The sequence below is a fragment of the Sitophilus oryzae genome, unplaced genomic scaffold, assembly GCF_002938485.1.
Source record: "Sitophilus oryzae breed Bouriz unplaced genomic scaffold, Soryzae_2.0 scaffold_1984_pilon_pilon, whole genome shotgun sequence".
Taxonomy (NCBI): domain Eukaryota; kingdom Metazoa; phylum Arthropoda; class Insecta; order Coleoptera; family Curculionidae; genus Sitophilus; species Sitophilus oryzae.
The window spans coordinates 61,627-78,477 of record NW_022146706.1 but is presented as its reverse complement, the minus strand read 5'-3'; the positions used below and the strand labels follow the sequence as shown (position 1 = coordinate 78,477).

The following is a 16,851-nucleotide window of genomic DNA, read 5'->3' as shown; positions in this document are numbered from 1 at the left end:
CTCTTATTTAAAGCTGGCGAATTTTTTATATACTCTACCTCTCGAAGAAGAATCGAGCAAAATATCAAGTGTGTTATATTTTTGGAAAGGTAATTTTAAATTATTTTCAATAAATTAAAAATATACAGGGTGTCCCATATAAAAAATCAAATTTTCTGTTGATAATTCTTAAATTATTAATTTTTGAAAAATTGTACTGAACCATTAAATTCTACGTAAAAAGGTGTTTTGGAAATGTTTTCATAAAAATACAAAATTTTCCATAGCAAAAAAGTTACAGCGATTTGATAAAAATGCATATTTTTGAAAAACACCCCGTAACTCCGACACGGTAACAGATATCGATATGCGGTTTTCACCATCATGTTTTTGACAAAAATTGAGCTCCAGACACCGATATCAGTTTTTGTCTATCTCCTATAGAAAAGGGTGTTTCCATTTAAAAGCGTCGAATTTGACCCACCCTGTACAGATACAGATTCTACTATTTGTTGTGCCAAACTGGTATTCAAGTAATTAAATTAAAAGTTTTTAGTCTTAAAATTTATATGAAACAATTGTGTTTAGACAAATAAACACAATTCTGTTATCTTCCTTCATAAAAGCAATAAGCGGATTTTATCATGTTTGTTTTCGAATTGATTAGGATCCACTAAATATTTTTTAAGATAATTTTGCAGACTCCGTTGTTCTTCAATATACTAATACACAGGAAAACAGCATCAGATTATTATTTTCTCCATATCGAACGTAAAATTTTATCATTTTGGTTTTTTATATTCGATTACTTTTTACTTATTGTGACATCTCAAGGACGGCAGTATTATCATTCTCTTGCAGTACCAAACAACTAAAAAAGAACAAATTGGTAAGTACATACTGCGAATTTTATTTTTAATGCTTTTGACTTCTCTTCTGGCCCGCGGATACAGTCTTGTATTTTATTTATATGCAATATGTACAGTATAGTATAACTTCAGTAGTTCGGGTAGATATCGTTCCGGCAATCACCCGGTATATCGAGGTGCCCGGATTACTGGAGCCATTTAAATTTATTCCTTTAGAAAATAAAAATAACTCAAACATTGTCAAGTACACAACGTTAAAATTTTTATGTATTTTAAAGTTTAATATATTTTGTTCTAGTGGGCCGATTTTGATGATTCTTTAAGCAATTTGTCGCTAAATTACTTGACTTTTTAGTATCTCTTTCTAAATTAAAAATAATAGTTTCCATCTGTCAATTATACGAGGGAAAACAAAATGTTGATATTTTGGTGAAAGTTTGAAACACCCTGTGTGTTACCAAAGCATGTTAACAAAGCAAGTTAAAAATTATTTCATCATCTAGGTACGTCTTTTCTCGAGAGCATGTTTTTTGATTCATCGCAAAAACTTTAATTTTATTGGAGATATTCGCTTTTGAATAAGACAGTAACAATTTATAGCAATTTTAGAATTTATTTCGGATCCTCATCACCACATTTATAACCCGTTAATGTACCCTACAGGGTGTTGCAAACATTTACCAAAATATCAATATTTTTTTCCCTCATATAATTGACAGATGGAAACTTGGAAATGGAAACAAAAGAGATACTAAAAAGTCAAATTTAGCTACAAATTGCTTAAAAAATCATCAAAATCGGCCCACTGGAACAAAATATATTAAACTTTAAAATACATCAAAATTTTAAGTTGTCCGTTTTTCGTGCAAGTGAGTGTAACGTTTATTAATTAAAATTATAGATTGAAACTATTTTTTCCATAAAAAAACTGATTCATTTCTGCGTTGAAGAACAGTATCGATGTTAATCGATCTCTCGATCCTTCAACATCAAGCTGATTTTTCATATTGATAACCTCATCTGCATTGTATGCATTGTTTTTTGCTTATTATACCGTATGATCGAAAAAAAACGGCGTCCAGTTGGCTTAGAAATGACGATCGATGACATTTCCCATATAATTTTACATATAAAAGAAAGCGATCTTCATTTCATAGCCATCACTGACGCCGTTTTTATTCGATCATACGGTATCATCTCATATTTTCATTACATGTCATCTCTCGAAGAACAGATCTAAATTTTTCCTGGAACGAAATCAGAGCAGTAACATCAATGGAAAGCCGTAACATTTCTGGCCACATATCGTCAAAAAAACTTCAGTTTTTCTAACAATCCATAACTTTAATAATAACTTCGTTGTATAACGAACCAGTTGTACAATGATAGTTCAAGTTCAGGTTATTCTGCTTTTCAACTTTTTTTTATATTGGCTTTTAAAACCATACGTCATCGATTATTCTAACCTGGCCCTTGAAATAATTTTGATATAAAAGTCTTTATTTTATCCCTCTTTTTGTTTATGTCAAACACTGCATATTTTGAAACTATATGTAGAGTGTAGAATGAGTAAGAGGGGGGTTAATCACTGCGACCTTAAAGATCTATTGTGCTTTTCACTTACTTTATTCCTTGAGTCAGGGTATTTCCCATCCTCCTCTGACAACAGTTCTTCCTCCGAGGGTACACACCCTTCCACGATTGGAGTTTGGCCCTCCGTGCAGCCCTTCACAGTCGAGGAGCTTACCTCCGGCTAAGGAACCCGTGAGGTGCAGGTTGGAGGATCTGTCTCCATTTTCTCCACCTCTTTAACTTGGTCTCTCCTTAGACCTGATACCGGTGTTGTCCCGTATCTATAATAGAGAATATGTTCCTCTTTCTCTATTGCCTCCTTGGATATGAGGTCAATTCCTATTGTGAGGACCTGACCATGACACTCCCTCCTCGAGTTGATGACTCGCCAACTCGATCTCCTTACAATGAAGTTCTGATCCTGGATATGGCTCAGCAGATAGATATATTTCCCCTTGCTCCTCGGCAGAAAGACCGTGATGGCCGCCCCTTTAGGGATGTTTTCTCTCTTCACTGTTACCAGTTCCGGCCCTTGCCAATATTTAAGCTTAGGTGCGATTTCCACCAACCAATTCGCCGATTCTTGAGATACACAATCTATGAGGATCATGCCCACCCGAAAGTGTATCCCCGCAAAACGCAGCTGACCCACATTTTGTAGATCGTTGTGTTGCGATCCGTTTGCCACTACTTCGTCCAGTATAGCCTCTTCTAGAGACGTTTGCTGGTTGGTGGTCAGAGCTATCTCTGGGAAATCCTTTGGCAGCACCGCCATTTTCACTTGTCCAGCAATAACGGCAAAGCTGGTGATGCGTCCCTGCTTGCCTCCCTGTGTTGGACGGCTTTCCATCCTGGTTTTTTTGAGGTGAGAGGTTCTCGCTCCCTCTCTTGCCCTTTGATGGAGATGAGTCAGGTTGTTTCTTGGTTTCTTTACTCTCCCCTTTTCGGAGGAGTGTTTTCGCTTTTGCTTCCTCTGGAGCAAGTCTTTCGTGGAGCAGTCGGAGGTATCTCCGTCCTTCCTGCTACCGACAAAACGGTAGCTTGTGTCGCTTTAGGAATTTTGGAACTATAACATGCTCCGTAATTTGACAAGTAGGTATTTTTGCCGAATTAAGATATTCTAATATTTTAGATTTTTCGGCGAGTGTAAGAGCTTTTGTACTACTTATGTGCTCGTTTGATAGGAACCATTACGTCTAACATTGTAGACATTATTATGTGTTCATATTATTATACATTATTATGCATTTATTGTGTCCCTCTCTCTTACGCTATAACTCATCATACAATCTCAGGGCTTTGACAAAAGCCAGTATCGGAGACGGTTTTATAATGATTAGTTCTCCATCTCCGAAATCAGTCGTAACAAAGTTTATAGTACCCGCTTTAATCTTTAAACAAATAGTTTAGGATACTAACAGACTTTTTTATGAAGATCCATTTATCAGTTATTTAAGTTGTGATCCCAAACAACCACAGTGAAAAAAAAGCTGATGCCGTTAAATAAGATTAGAAAAAATATCATCTTAAAATAGAATTCTAATGGAGCATTTTCCAAAAAACGTTATAGATATGTCACTTGAATTAAGTACTCTACTCAATAAAATGTTATCGCATGCTCTTGACAACAATTTTTTTTTATTTAGTTTAGATGAAATCCTCTTAATAAATAAATAATCCATCTGATTAACTCACTTAAATCGCATTATTTAAAAAATCAATTATTATTTTTGAGTTTGCTGACTCGTTATGCTGATCTCTTATCTGTATTATTGATTTTTTTTTAATTCTTTTAACAATATTAAGACTTGATTGGTTGACTTCGCCAGAAAAACCTTGTCTCTCATTGTGCAGTTTTAGGTTGACAACATAGGTATATCTAAAAATCTCGTCTCATAATTTTCTGTTGAGCCCATTTTCAGAAACTTAAAAATTGCTTTATTATATATTTTAATCTACGACAATGTCATTATGACACATTTAACATTGTTATTTGGATTTCATTATGGCTTTTATAATAGCACTAGTGCTATTATGGCTATTATGGATTCATAATAACACGCAAATTTTAAAATAAGAAACAAGCAAAAAAAGGTACCTACTATTCTTGATTCCTTTCCCTTTACACCAATCTTCAAGTTTTACATAGGCTTGCTCGTACGTTTGTCTTGATTTTTCGGGAAGTAGGGAATCGACAACGTTTTGCGCAATGCCTTCAATATCCGAAGGGACACTTTCAGAATCAGAATCACCCATATTAATATTATTTTTTGCTTTTTAACATCAATAATTGAGTTGTCAAAGTCAAAATGGAAACAATCAACAAGCAAGGTTACCACGGCGTCGACTAATATGGGCACCTCATAATTTTGAATTTTAATTTTTATGAGGATATCTCTGATATTTTAAATTAAACCAAATCTCTTTGGATCGTCCCTCGTGTGGCGTCGTAGATTAAATTTTGAATGATACACGTTCGATACGAACTTTTTAATGAAACTTGTGTAACTAAGCCATTACACGCCTTTCATTATGATGTTCGTATCGAGCTTGTATCATTAATAACTATGATCTACGACAATGTCATTATGACACATTTCACATTGTCATTTGGATGTCATTATGGCTTTCATAATAGCACTGATGCTATTATGAATTCATAATAACACGCAAATTTTAAAATAAGAAACAAGTAAAAAAGGTACCTAAATACGTTTATTTATTGTAAACATTAATTATAATATCAGTACAATTGGTTAAATTAATTCCAGACAGGTGACTTGAATTTTTTTTGCAGATTTAAGACAACAGTAAAACGATATGAGTCTGGACCAACATCATGAGAACCTGGTAAACAATAACAAAAGCCACAAGCCATGTCATTTGAAACAACCGGAAGTTAACAATGCCTACGTGGACAATTCCAACGAAGTTTATTTCGGACACAGGAACATATTTCAGGGTCCGGTGACGATAGAAACAGTCATATTTAAAGATGTAAAGGAAAATTTAGATAAAGGAAATAAAACGGACGGTGGTATCGCCAAAAATCCAGATGAAAGCACTAGGAACGGAAAAGAAGAATATAGCAAATATAATCCAAATACACCTTGTATAGTAAATGGTAAGACACAAAATATTCTCTAGCACACTCACCGGCACCAAAAACGGACACCTTAAAATATTTATGTATTTTAAAATTTAATATATTTTGTTCTAGTGGGCCGATTTTGATGATTTTTAAAACAATTTGAAGCTAAGTTATTTGACTTTTTAGTATCTTCTTCTAAACTAAAAAGGAAACTTTCTATCTGTCAATTATAAGAGGGAAAATAAAATGTTGATATTTTTCAGTTTCAAACACCCTGTAGAATATGTTAACATTGCAAGGAATCTAAAAATCATTTTATCATCTAGGTACATCTTTTCCCGACAGTTTATTTTTTGATTCATCTCAATAGCTTTATTTTTATTGGAGAGATTCGCTTTTATATAAGAGAGTAACGATTTACAGCAATTTTAGCATTGATTTCAGATCCTCATCAACCAACACACTTATAAAATAGTGTATATTGTTTTTGTAATGTCACTGTCATTGAAAAGTCATATTATTACTGCTTATTGACATTTATTCTAGTATAGATGGTTTTAAGTTCTGAAATATCGGCTTTTGCTGCTTTAATTGATCATGGTAGTACATAGTACCCTATATATTTTATTTGTGAGAAAATAAGTTCCTAAGGTCTGGCGGCCCTGGGATTTTGACTACTTGTTTTAGTAGATTTGTACTAAAACTGTAATACTTTTTTGAACTGATTTATTTATAGAGATCTTTTATAATCTTTGGTTTTTAGGTTTCCTCTGGATAAAGGAAAATGCCAAAAACCACATGAAAATTACCACAATTATAATTATCGTAGTCATATGTATTCTTGCTATTGCAATAATTGTACCAGCAGGTAAAGTTATTTTAGTTTTGAGTACTTTATATTTTTCATATTGATATTTACGTCATTATTATTATAAATATATAGTTGGAACAAACGAAAAAAGACTTCTAAAAGCAATCTGCAATCGTCAATGGAAATAAACAGCAAAAGAAAACTCGCTTTGGATTCCTTAATTCCATATACTAAGAACTGGCAAAGGTTAGTCTTGGGTCGAGATTTCCGTATGTAAGAAGAGTACAATGCGTTTATAATGTACTGAACAAAGAGAGAACAGTAAACACGTTGCCAAAAGTATGAAATAAACCGAGAAACTGTGCACATCGCTAAGAGACGTGGAAGGGGATATAGCAGATTTGTCGCAGTTGACCGGTCGACCTAATCAATACCTCTGTCAGTACTTAAAGTTCTAGGGAACGGTGTACGTCATGCGTTCAGCTTCACGATTTAATTACGTTTCGTGATACTTAATTTGTTTATTTATTAACGAGTCGTTGTAATTTTCCATATATCTTGAATATTTTTAAGTGCAAGCTAGAAACACTTGCATTTTTGTTAAAAATAAGTGGAATTGAGTGGGTGTTCGATAGTGGTCACGCTATTAGAACTCTGAATTCAAAAATCGATATCTCGAAATCTATTAGAAATAATAGATTGTAGTTTTTTCAAGAACTTTGTTAATATTTCTGCTGTATTTTCTTTGTAGGCAGTATGTGAAAATCTTTATCAATAAAAAAATTACACGATTGCTGAAAATTGCTATGCTCTAAAAGTAAATGGATGGATTGTTACAATTTTTGAATGGAAAAAACAACCTTATCGAATTTTTCTTATGTAAACATATTGTAAAATATCCGATCTTGAAAATAAAAAAAAAGTTTGAATATCTAAAATGGTTCTTGAGTTATGGTCTGTTATGTGTTAAAAAGTTGAGTTCTTAAATTATCGCGATTACTGACGTTTTCTCGTCAGTAATAATTATTTCTCTAGTGATTTTATCTAGTTATCTCTCAAAAAAAAGTCTTTTAAAAATAAGCGGTTTGCGATCGTGATTTTTCTTTACTTGATAGGGAAAGGCGTATCGGCAACGCCGCAACAGCACACCGTCGCGCGTCGCGTCGGTCGGTCGCATTTCTCTCACTCGGACTTAATAAGATCCCTATGCGATTTACTTCCACACATGTAAATGCCGACCCAAAAGTAACAGTTACCAGCACGGTATTTGGAATGCATATCTATAATTTACTTGTGGTACTAGCTATTCTGTGCTTGTGGGTATTCACAGCAGAGTGCTCGATCCATATACTAGTTTCAACCGTTGTTTAAAAGGAAATGTTTACGCTCTTTGGAAGGCAAATAATTTATTTTTAAATATTTTTGCTGTATTGTCATTTTAACAATAATTGTCAGTTTATTTCAAAAAAAGGTATCTGATTATCTCCTAAGTTTGTCAATATTCCTACTGCCTGTAATACCACAGAGCTCTCAAACCTAGATTAGATTTATCCTATTCTGGATTCCTATAAAATGAAATGAATATACCGGGTGAGTCTCAAAAGTGGCTCACCTCTATAACTTTTTTATTTTTTTTTAAACGAGATGACTTCCTGTTTCACTCGAGCTGACTACAACTTTTGATTTTTAAATGGCACTCTCGTTATTTTTTTAATTTATTTGATAGAAAATGAAACTCTGAATAGAGTGACTGAAGATAATTTGACTCGAAATACCAAGTGTGTGGTACTAAATTATTCGTAAAAAAATGCTTTTTCCAAATATTCTAATGCCATACTCGTTCTATTTGAAAATTTTGAGATATCATTAAAAATACAAGTTGGGCATCTTTTAGCCTGCCAAGACAAGACTCTAAAAACATTAGACGATCAAATCTATTTTTCCAAGGCTCCTTGATTAAAAATTAGTGTTTTAACACAACCATTGCACTCTAGATTGAAATTTAAAATACAATTTTGTTTAAGCTAGATTGTCAAAAGGTGGTGACATATGCTATATCGTTCTATTCAGAATGTCATTTTTTATCGAATATAGTTAAAAATACCAAGGAAGCCAGTTTAAAATCAAAAGTTGTAGTCATTTCCGGTGAAACAGGAAATGACCGAAAACAATTGAATACGTCAATCAATCCTAATTTATGTCATATACTAACATACCAAATCTCGTTTTTTTTTTATCTCAAAAAATAAAAAGCTTATAGGGGTGAGTCGCACAGACTTTTGAGACGCACCCACTATAATACTAATTACTTAAATAATTTCATAGTGTAAAAATGTTAAGTGAATTTTACTTGTAGTGCTCCTGTCAAGGAAAAAATCATCCTTCATACTGTCTCGTTCAGACTGGGGTGCACTAGACCCATCAGGTGTAACCACACCTTTGCCAACTCCAGTTAACTATGTCATAATACATCACACAGCTACGGAAAATTGTACAAATCAGGATCAGTGCATAAAAAACTTACAGTGAGTATATTTATTTTTAAATAAATAACTTTAAATATTTTAAGATTATGTTTGCTGGATTCAATCTTACTTTAAATTAATTTTATCTACAAACATACAAAAAATTGCATTGTTCCCTTACATTACGTGACATTACTTACCTTGTTCATATCAAGTAAACTTTTAGTCACATGATTAAGATTGACCGGCACACGGTTGCCCACTTTTACATATTTTCTTTCAATCAAAATATTTTAGGAAACAAAAATAAATTAATTATAAATATACAGGGTTGTTCACCACATACGACACGGAGTATGGTAGCTAAACGATTAGATTTTTACAAATTGTAAGTTCTGGGTTCGTTGAAGGACTATTAGAGCTACAATTTAAAAATATTTTTACAAGATACAGAGTGTCCTAAATAAGTTAAAAATATTATAGTTGTATTTTTTTAAATGGAACACCCTGTATATTATTCTATTTTTAGATTCTACGATTGAAATAAAGGTAAATTTGACTAAGGTTTATCACACTTAAGCCTTACCATTTTTTAAATATTTTTAATTTTATGAAATTGCAGTAAAAATTTTAAGGCTTTATTTTTCCAAGGGTATCAAAGTTTTTAATACTAAATATTTACTGAAGATTATTTATTGATCAGATATTGTGTTGCTATAATAAAAATTTTACTACCTTATACAGAGTGTTCAAAAATTTATATTAAATAATTACTAGCTTTAAACGGCAATAACTTGTTTAATTTAAATGGAACCCTATATATTTGACATGAATCACATGCACAATGTAATTGTCTATCAAATTGTATTATACCATTTTTTACCTATCTCTTCAAGTTTTTGTAGAAAATGCATTTCCTTATAATTTAGACCTCATTTATCACTATACCCATGAAATATTGACATTTTAGATTATTTTTAAAGATGTAACAAATTTTCAAAGAGTACAGATACTAATATTGTCGATATAGTTCGTTTATTTCATTAAAAAAAAAAAAAAACTGTTTAAATATTTTTTTGTTAACAAGGACCAATTAACATGACCCCAATATTCAAACTACATTAATTGATTGTTTACGTTGATTAATAACATTTGCTCCAAATACTCAAAAACTGAATTTTGTGTGTGTATTAGACAGTGTGGTAAAAAGTAACACTTTATACATTTTATTTCATTTTTTGACGAATGCTTATTTATAAAAACAGAAACGTTCATCTTCATAACTTATTATTATATTGATTCTGAGCCAAATTCACACACACATTTATTTAGAATACTTTATTAATTAAACTAAAACTAATTTTTGGTCGGAAATAATGGATATGTATATTTAATTGGTATACTCTTTCACAAAGATTTAAATATTTTTTTTTGTATACCAATGGGCTTGCAATACATTTTGTACATATATGTTGCTTTAAAAAAATCTGAAACGTCTATATTCCATGGGTATAGTGATAAATGAGGTCTAAATTAAAAGAAAATGCATTTTCTACGAAAACTTGAAGAGATGGGTAAAAATGGTATAATACAATTTGATAGACAATTATATTGTGCATCTGATTCACCTAAAATATATAGGGTGTTCTATTTAAATTAAACAAGTTATTGCCGTTTAAAGTTAGTAATTATTTAATATACATTTTTGGACACTCTGTATAAGGTAGTAAAATTTTTTAATTGCAACACAATATCTGATCAATAAATAATCGTCAGTAAATACTTAGTATTAAAAACTTTGAAACCCTTGGAGAAATGAAGCATTAAAATTTTTACTGCAACTTCATAAAATTGAAAATATTTAAAAAACGGTAAAGGTTTACGTGTAATAAACCTTAATCAAATTTACCTTTATTTCAATCGTAGAATCCAAAAATAGAATAATATACAGGGTGTTCCATTTAAAAAAATACAACTATAATATTTTTTACTTATTTGGTACACTCTGTATCTTGTAAAAATATTTTTAAATTGTAGCTCTAATAGTCCTTCAACGAACCCAAAACTTACAATTTATAAAAATCTAATCGTTTAGCTACAATATTCCGTGTCGTATGTGGTGAACAACCCTGTATACTCGTCACGTCTTATTAAGTAATAATTAATATTAGCTAGCAATTATTGTTGGTTTCAAGTTTGACTTCATATCATATCAGTATAACAGAACATCAATAAAATGATTTTGAGAAAAAAACATTGCTAATACCTAACCTTTTAACCGTCTAAACTCAACAAATCATGTCAATTGAGTTGATTCAAGTCAAGTCTCAATTGACTATTGTTTAACTTTTGACGTTGTTTTTAAACGGCGACCAATAGATAGTCAGAAGAAAGGCTGTGAAGATTATTAATACTTATGAAAAATATGAGTGTAAGGGAAATTAAAACAGCTTTTGTTGCACGTCATCAATGACACCATGCGTCGTCTTATGGAGTTTGCTGGTGGCCGTATTATGATGTGCAACCAAAGTTATTTTAATTTTCCTATATATGGGTGGTAACATACAGAATTCAAAATAAAAAATTAGGGAAAGAAGAGTAATTTCTAGCTTCAGCCGAGGAGAAATAGCGTTACGCATTAAGCTTGATTTTCATGCATCCGTTATACGTTGATACGATGGTCCGACGGTGCTCTGATTTACTGAATATTTTACTTCAGCCCGCCAACAGACCCGTTCATACGATAACGGACGTTTTGACACTTTTTTGACAAATTTAATCTAGCCTTAATCAAAATATAAGTATAAAAGCAAAATCGTTATGGAAACAAAAATATAAAATGACACCAAGGTATATCCGATAAAAATGTTCATGCCCCAAAATGCAATAAATTTAAAAACTGCGTTATTTTATAATCAATGAAAGTCTTTAAATTCTACCAATAAAATTAATGTCATATCAACGTATCGACGGACAACGGATGCATGAAAATCAAGCTTTAATGTGTCTTGTTATTTAATTCTAGGTAAAACTTTCTCCATTGCATCGATCCAGTTTTTTTGTAATCTCTCGATTAATCTCAATAGTCAAGAAGTGTCACTTTAATTTTAGTCCTGACCATTTACTTCTAGATTTCAATAACCAACAGTTTCTGTTTTGTTGCGGTTTTGTCTGCTATGGAAATCTACCTTAATACAAAAATGCATTTTTATGGCCTTAACAGATTCAATATAATTCATTTATTTTTAGGTATATACAAAAATTTCACATGGAGAGTCGAGACTTTTACGACATTGGATATAACTTCTTGGTAGGTGGAGATGGACAGGCTTACGAAGGAAGAGGTTGGACAGTAGAGGGAGCCCACTTATTTGGGTAAATCACTATACAGGCTGTCTTAAATAAGTGCAAGTTTTTTAATTCGGAATATAGTTTAACAAATTCTCGTTCTCACGTACGAACTAAAAATGTATTCTTTTGGCATTTTCCAAAAAATTAAAAAACAATTTTTGTGCTGCAGACTTATTTTTGAGAATGTCTTAAAAATTGTACCATGCTAAGTGATATCTGCGTTCTTTAATTGTATTTTTGTCTGATGATGCTCGTATGAGCGAAACACGTGTCACTTTGCTTAGTTTTAATATACAGTATGTCTCCGGATTGTCTTTACAAGAGGAAAAACTTTTTTATTATTGACACTTTGAGTAAAATGCATTCTTCATAAAAAAAATTAGAGAAAATTAATAAAAACATGAAAATATGGTTGAATTTTTTCCTAAAAAGTCCTAAAAATCAAAACGCGTTTTTATGGTAATATAACTTCGTTTTCATTCTTTGATACCGTAATCGTAAAACATTTTCCGATGCACGTCATCAATCATATCGAAATTGACACTTAAACCTATAAAGGTGGGTTCATACAGCCAAATAAAATAAAATAAGAATAAAATAAAATAAGAAATAAGGAATTCTTATTTGTGTGCGTTCATACAGGCAAATAAAATAAAATAAGAAATATATATTTGCTCATGCGCAGTACGATGAGGCTGGATAAAAGTTAACTTTTACGATTGTTTATAGTAATTTTACTATTTATAGTATATTTAAATCAAATTGATATTACCATAAATAAACCAATGAATACAGAACAACAAACAAAAAATGTAATATACAAAATACCATTTTGTATATTTTACATTGGTGAAACATCTAGACCCTTAAATGTTCGAATTAAAGAACATAAAGTTTATTTAAGAAAGGGAGATTTTCACAAATATAAGATTTGTCAGCATTCACGGGACACAGGACACAGAATAGATTTTAATAAGGTTTTTTTAATACAATCTAATAAAAAATAAATGTATTGCTCATGCATCTGTAGATGTTAGTAATGTATTGCAATCTCTTCTTTGATTTTAAAGAACATAACATAAATAAACATAACATACGTATAAATTAAAAATAATCATACAGAAAGTTTGGTGCTTTTTGGTTTTACCTTATTAAGTAATTGTTATCAGGTAGTAATTGTTAATTTTGAAGTTTAGCTTGGATATAATGTCATTTTAACAGAACGTCAACGGTTTTTGTAGACGTACCTGCTTTAAAAAAACTAAAGTGTTTTCGCATAGTTCAATTTAAATATTTTAAACAGTTTTTTTCTTTATTCTTTGTATTTTTTTGCTTCCGACGACGGAAAGAGATAAACTTTCCGAAACGTTAAGCATTTTTTTGTTTGTTAGGCAAATTTGTATATCTGTAAACCTAACTTCTGACAAGTAGTTTCCATTTGTATTAACGCAGAAGTGTTTAAAAAAAATAACTATTTTGTTTTGTAGATTTTCTTGCAGTGGCGAAATTCTCATATAGGATTTTTTGTAGAGATGATTTGATATTACCATAGAAACGCCTTTTGATTTTTAAGACTTAGACATGTTTGACAAAATATTCAACCATCTTTTCATGTTTTTCGAGATGTTTTTCTTAATATTCTCTAAAACGTTAAGGAAATTTAGAAAAATATAAACGGGATTAACAATTTTAGAACAAGCAAAATTTTTTTATGAAAAATCCATTTTTAGCAAAATGTCTATAGAAAATGTTTCCTCTTGTAAAGATAATCCGGGGACCTACTGTACAAAGGCCGTGACTTTGATTATTTTTTCTTCTTTATAATATTTGTATCCTCTCAAATTTCAGATATAATTCGAAAAGCATCGGCATAGCCTTCGTAGGCACGTTCAACGACATAATGCCGCCAAAACGTCAAATCGAAGTCTGCCAGAAAGTGATTAAGCAGGGCCTGGACTGGAGTTATATCGACAAAGACTACAAACTGCTCGCAGCCAGACAACTGGCAGGGACAGAGAGTCCAGGTGCCGTACTGTACGCTGACGTTAAAACATGGCCCCATTGGGTCAAAGAACCATAAAAAGTCTAAGACTGAATTGTTTACAAAATGTGATTTTATTCGATTTTATGTGAGCTTGGTCTTTTATAAAAAAAAACATTAAAGCTTCATTCGGAATCTCGAAATTAGTGGAATAAATTAGTAGTTTCAATTAGCGTAGAAGTTTGTTCACTTAATTTTAATGTAAGCATTCAGAACATCATAATTTGTGATAGTAATTTTCAATTAGTGGAAAAAGTTAACAAACTTTTGACTTTTCCACTCATTATACTTCAAAATTTGCCAGGAATGTCTTTTTGGCCTTTGATTATCACCCGTCAAGAAAAATTTTGGTTAGAAATCAAAAGTTTATTGTTTTATAAGCTAAGGCTGTATTCCGTGGCAAAACCAGGCGAACCAGACCGGTAAACTACGGTAAAGAGCGGTTCCTGAAAAACATCGGTTTGATACGGAACGGTTTGGTAAAATACTGGAAATGTCAAATGTTGACGTTTTCTAAATTTCAATACCTTTATTATAAAATTTATCTTTTATGTATTTTTAATGTACCTATTCTCTGCTTTTACGTTTGCTTCTTCTTTCAATTGAGTTTAATGTTGAAAAGTATTTTATTAATAAACTGCTCCAATATTAAAACAAATCAATAATAAATAAACAAATCTAATCAATATTTATATTTTTATAGCTTACAAAACATTCACGATTACTTGTTGTCTTGTTTTTCATGTTTTCTGGCCGCATGATAAGTTTAAATGGTCCTAAAAAGTAATTCTATTTAGTTTATGAAATTTATTTACCTTTACTGCCTACCTTCATTGCTTTTGTATATAAATACAAAATAGTATAACAAATTTTAGAAATTAAATGAGAATTTCACTGAACTTCCAGTATTTGCTTGATTTCTGTCACATAAATGACATTGATTGACAAACAAACCGGAAAACCAGCCTTCTCGCGCTGGTTAGTTTGGTGACAGTTATAACCGGTTATAACCGTGTTATAACCGAATTTTTCAGGAACCGTGTTCCCTAATCAGAGAACTTTCAGGAAACCGATAGAAACGGAACATAAAACCATAACCAAGATAAGCAACGGAATACACCCTCTGTGGATAGTTTTTTAGACGACGTGAATGATCATAAACTAAAAAGTATAAAGTGTAGTTGAAACCACTAATTTATTCCACTAATTGGGAGGTTCTGAATGAAGCTTAAAACTTCATCCAGAATCATAAAATTAATGGAATAAAGTGGTGGTTTCAATTAGCGTATGTTTCATCCTGTAATCTCAATGTAAACATTCAGAAGGTTAAAATTAGTGGTAGTACTTTTCAGTTACTGGAAAAAGTTAACAACTTTTAACTTTTTCCACTAATTATACTTCAAAACTTGCGAGTAATGTCATGTTGACGTTTGATTATCATCCGTCAATTGAAATCGTGTTTGCAAATGTTTTTAATCTAAATATTAGGCTTTCTCTGTGTATACTACCGATTACCGCAAGCTGCTGCTAGGTAATTTTATTTATTTTATTTGTATTTTTTCAAGGTTCTGAATGAAGCTTTACCTCGAGCTTTACCCTTATTAAAAATCGATTTAATTTTGATATTTTAAAATACTAAATAAAGTTTTAAGGCCACGTTATATCTCGTAGTCGTTATTGTATATATTTTTGTTAATTTTTATTTGTTTAATGAATAAAATGATATTATATCAAAAATTATTTTCTCTGCTCTTATTAAAAATTGCAGTCCTGTGATATTAGCCAAGTTATTTTTCCAAACCCGTCTGATTATTATCTTTTTAAAGAATCAGTACAGAAGAGTACAATATATTAGTTTCGGCAAAATGGCATCGTTAAATGAAACTGAACATATCGAAACTAATTAAATTAAATTATTTAAGTGTTATTTTCAAAAGTCAACAACTCGGAAACGGTTGGTATGAGGTACTGCTGGTTCCAAAAAAAAAATGAATACGACTCTTTACACATTTTTTCGAATATTTGAGCAGTGAATATTTATGTGTCAAGTATTTTGACATGTTAAGGTTATTGCGATCATTGAACAAAAGAACTTTGTTTTTGACAAAGTGGCAAATAAATTTTTCAGAAAGTCGGCATGGCATAAGTAGAGAAATGCCTGGGGAGGTATCATAGAATATACTGCCCGAAATAATAAAAATATGTTTTAAATCGTATTCAATTTTATCGGAACCAGCTGTACATTGTGTGTATTTCGATTTTTGCTTAGAATTGAAGAAAGAACCGAAATGCAATAATATACAGGGGGTTTAATTTAAAAAAAAATAAAACTTTGATGTGCCACGACTTTAAGACCGACCCTGTATACTTAAATTTATTACCCGCTAATAGATATTTATAAACCCTATAACTTTTATATTTAATTTTTTGCGGTACCTCCTATATTTTACCTAATAATCGACCGTTTCCATACATAAAAGCGACCCTGTATATCAATACAGGGTGAGTTTCCTACGATGTTCTCTATGGGTATCTCGCAAACTACTTGAGATAGAGAGTCGTTTAAATGGGGAAAGAATTGCAGTTTTGTGGGGTCATAAATAGGCGCCTTTCAGATTTTTGGAAAAGTTCATGGCTTACTTGATATTTCGAAAAAAACAAATTTCGGCTAT

The 16,851-nt window shown here is 31.4% G+C and overlaps 1 protein-coding gene across 1 annotated transcript; it reads left to right on the top strand.

The window, feature by feature from the left end:
* The first annotated feature begins 663 nt into the window (after positions 1–663).
* LOC115883798 (peptidoglycan-recognition protein 2-like) lies at positions 664–14,379 on the top strand. Its single transcript, XM_030902203.1, has 6 exons — positions 664–868; positions 5,218–5,544; positions 6,275–6,379; positions 8,679–8,847; positions 12,037–12,162; positions 13,987–14,379. Exons 2-6 carry the CDS (start codon positions 5,241–5,243, stop codon positions 14,216–14,218), a joined length of 936 nt encoding a protein of 311 aa, XP_030758063.1. The 5' UTR covers positions 664–868; positions 5,218–5,240; the 3' UTR covers positions 14,219–14,379.
* Positions 14,380–16,851: the final 2,472 nt, after the last annotated feature.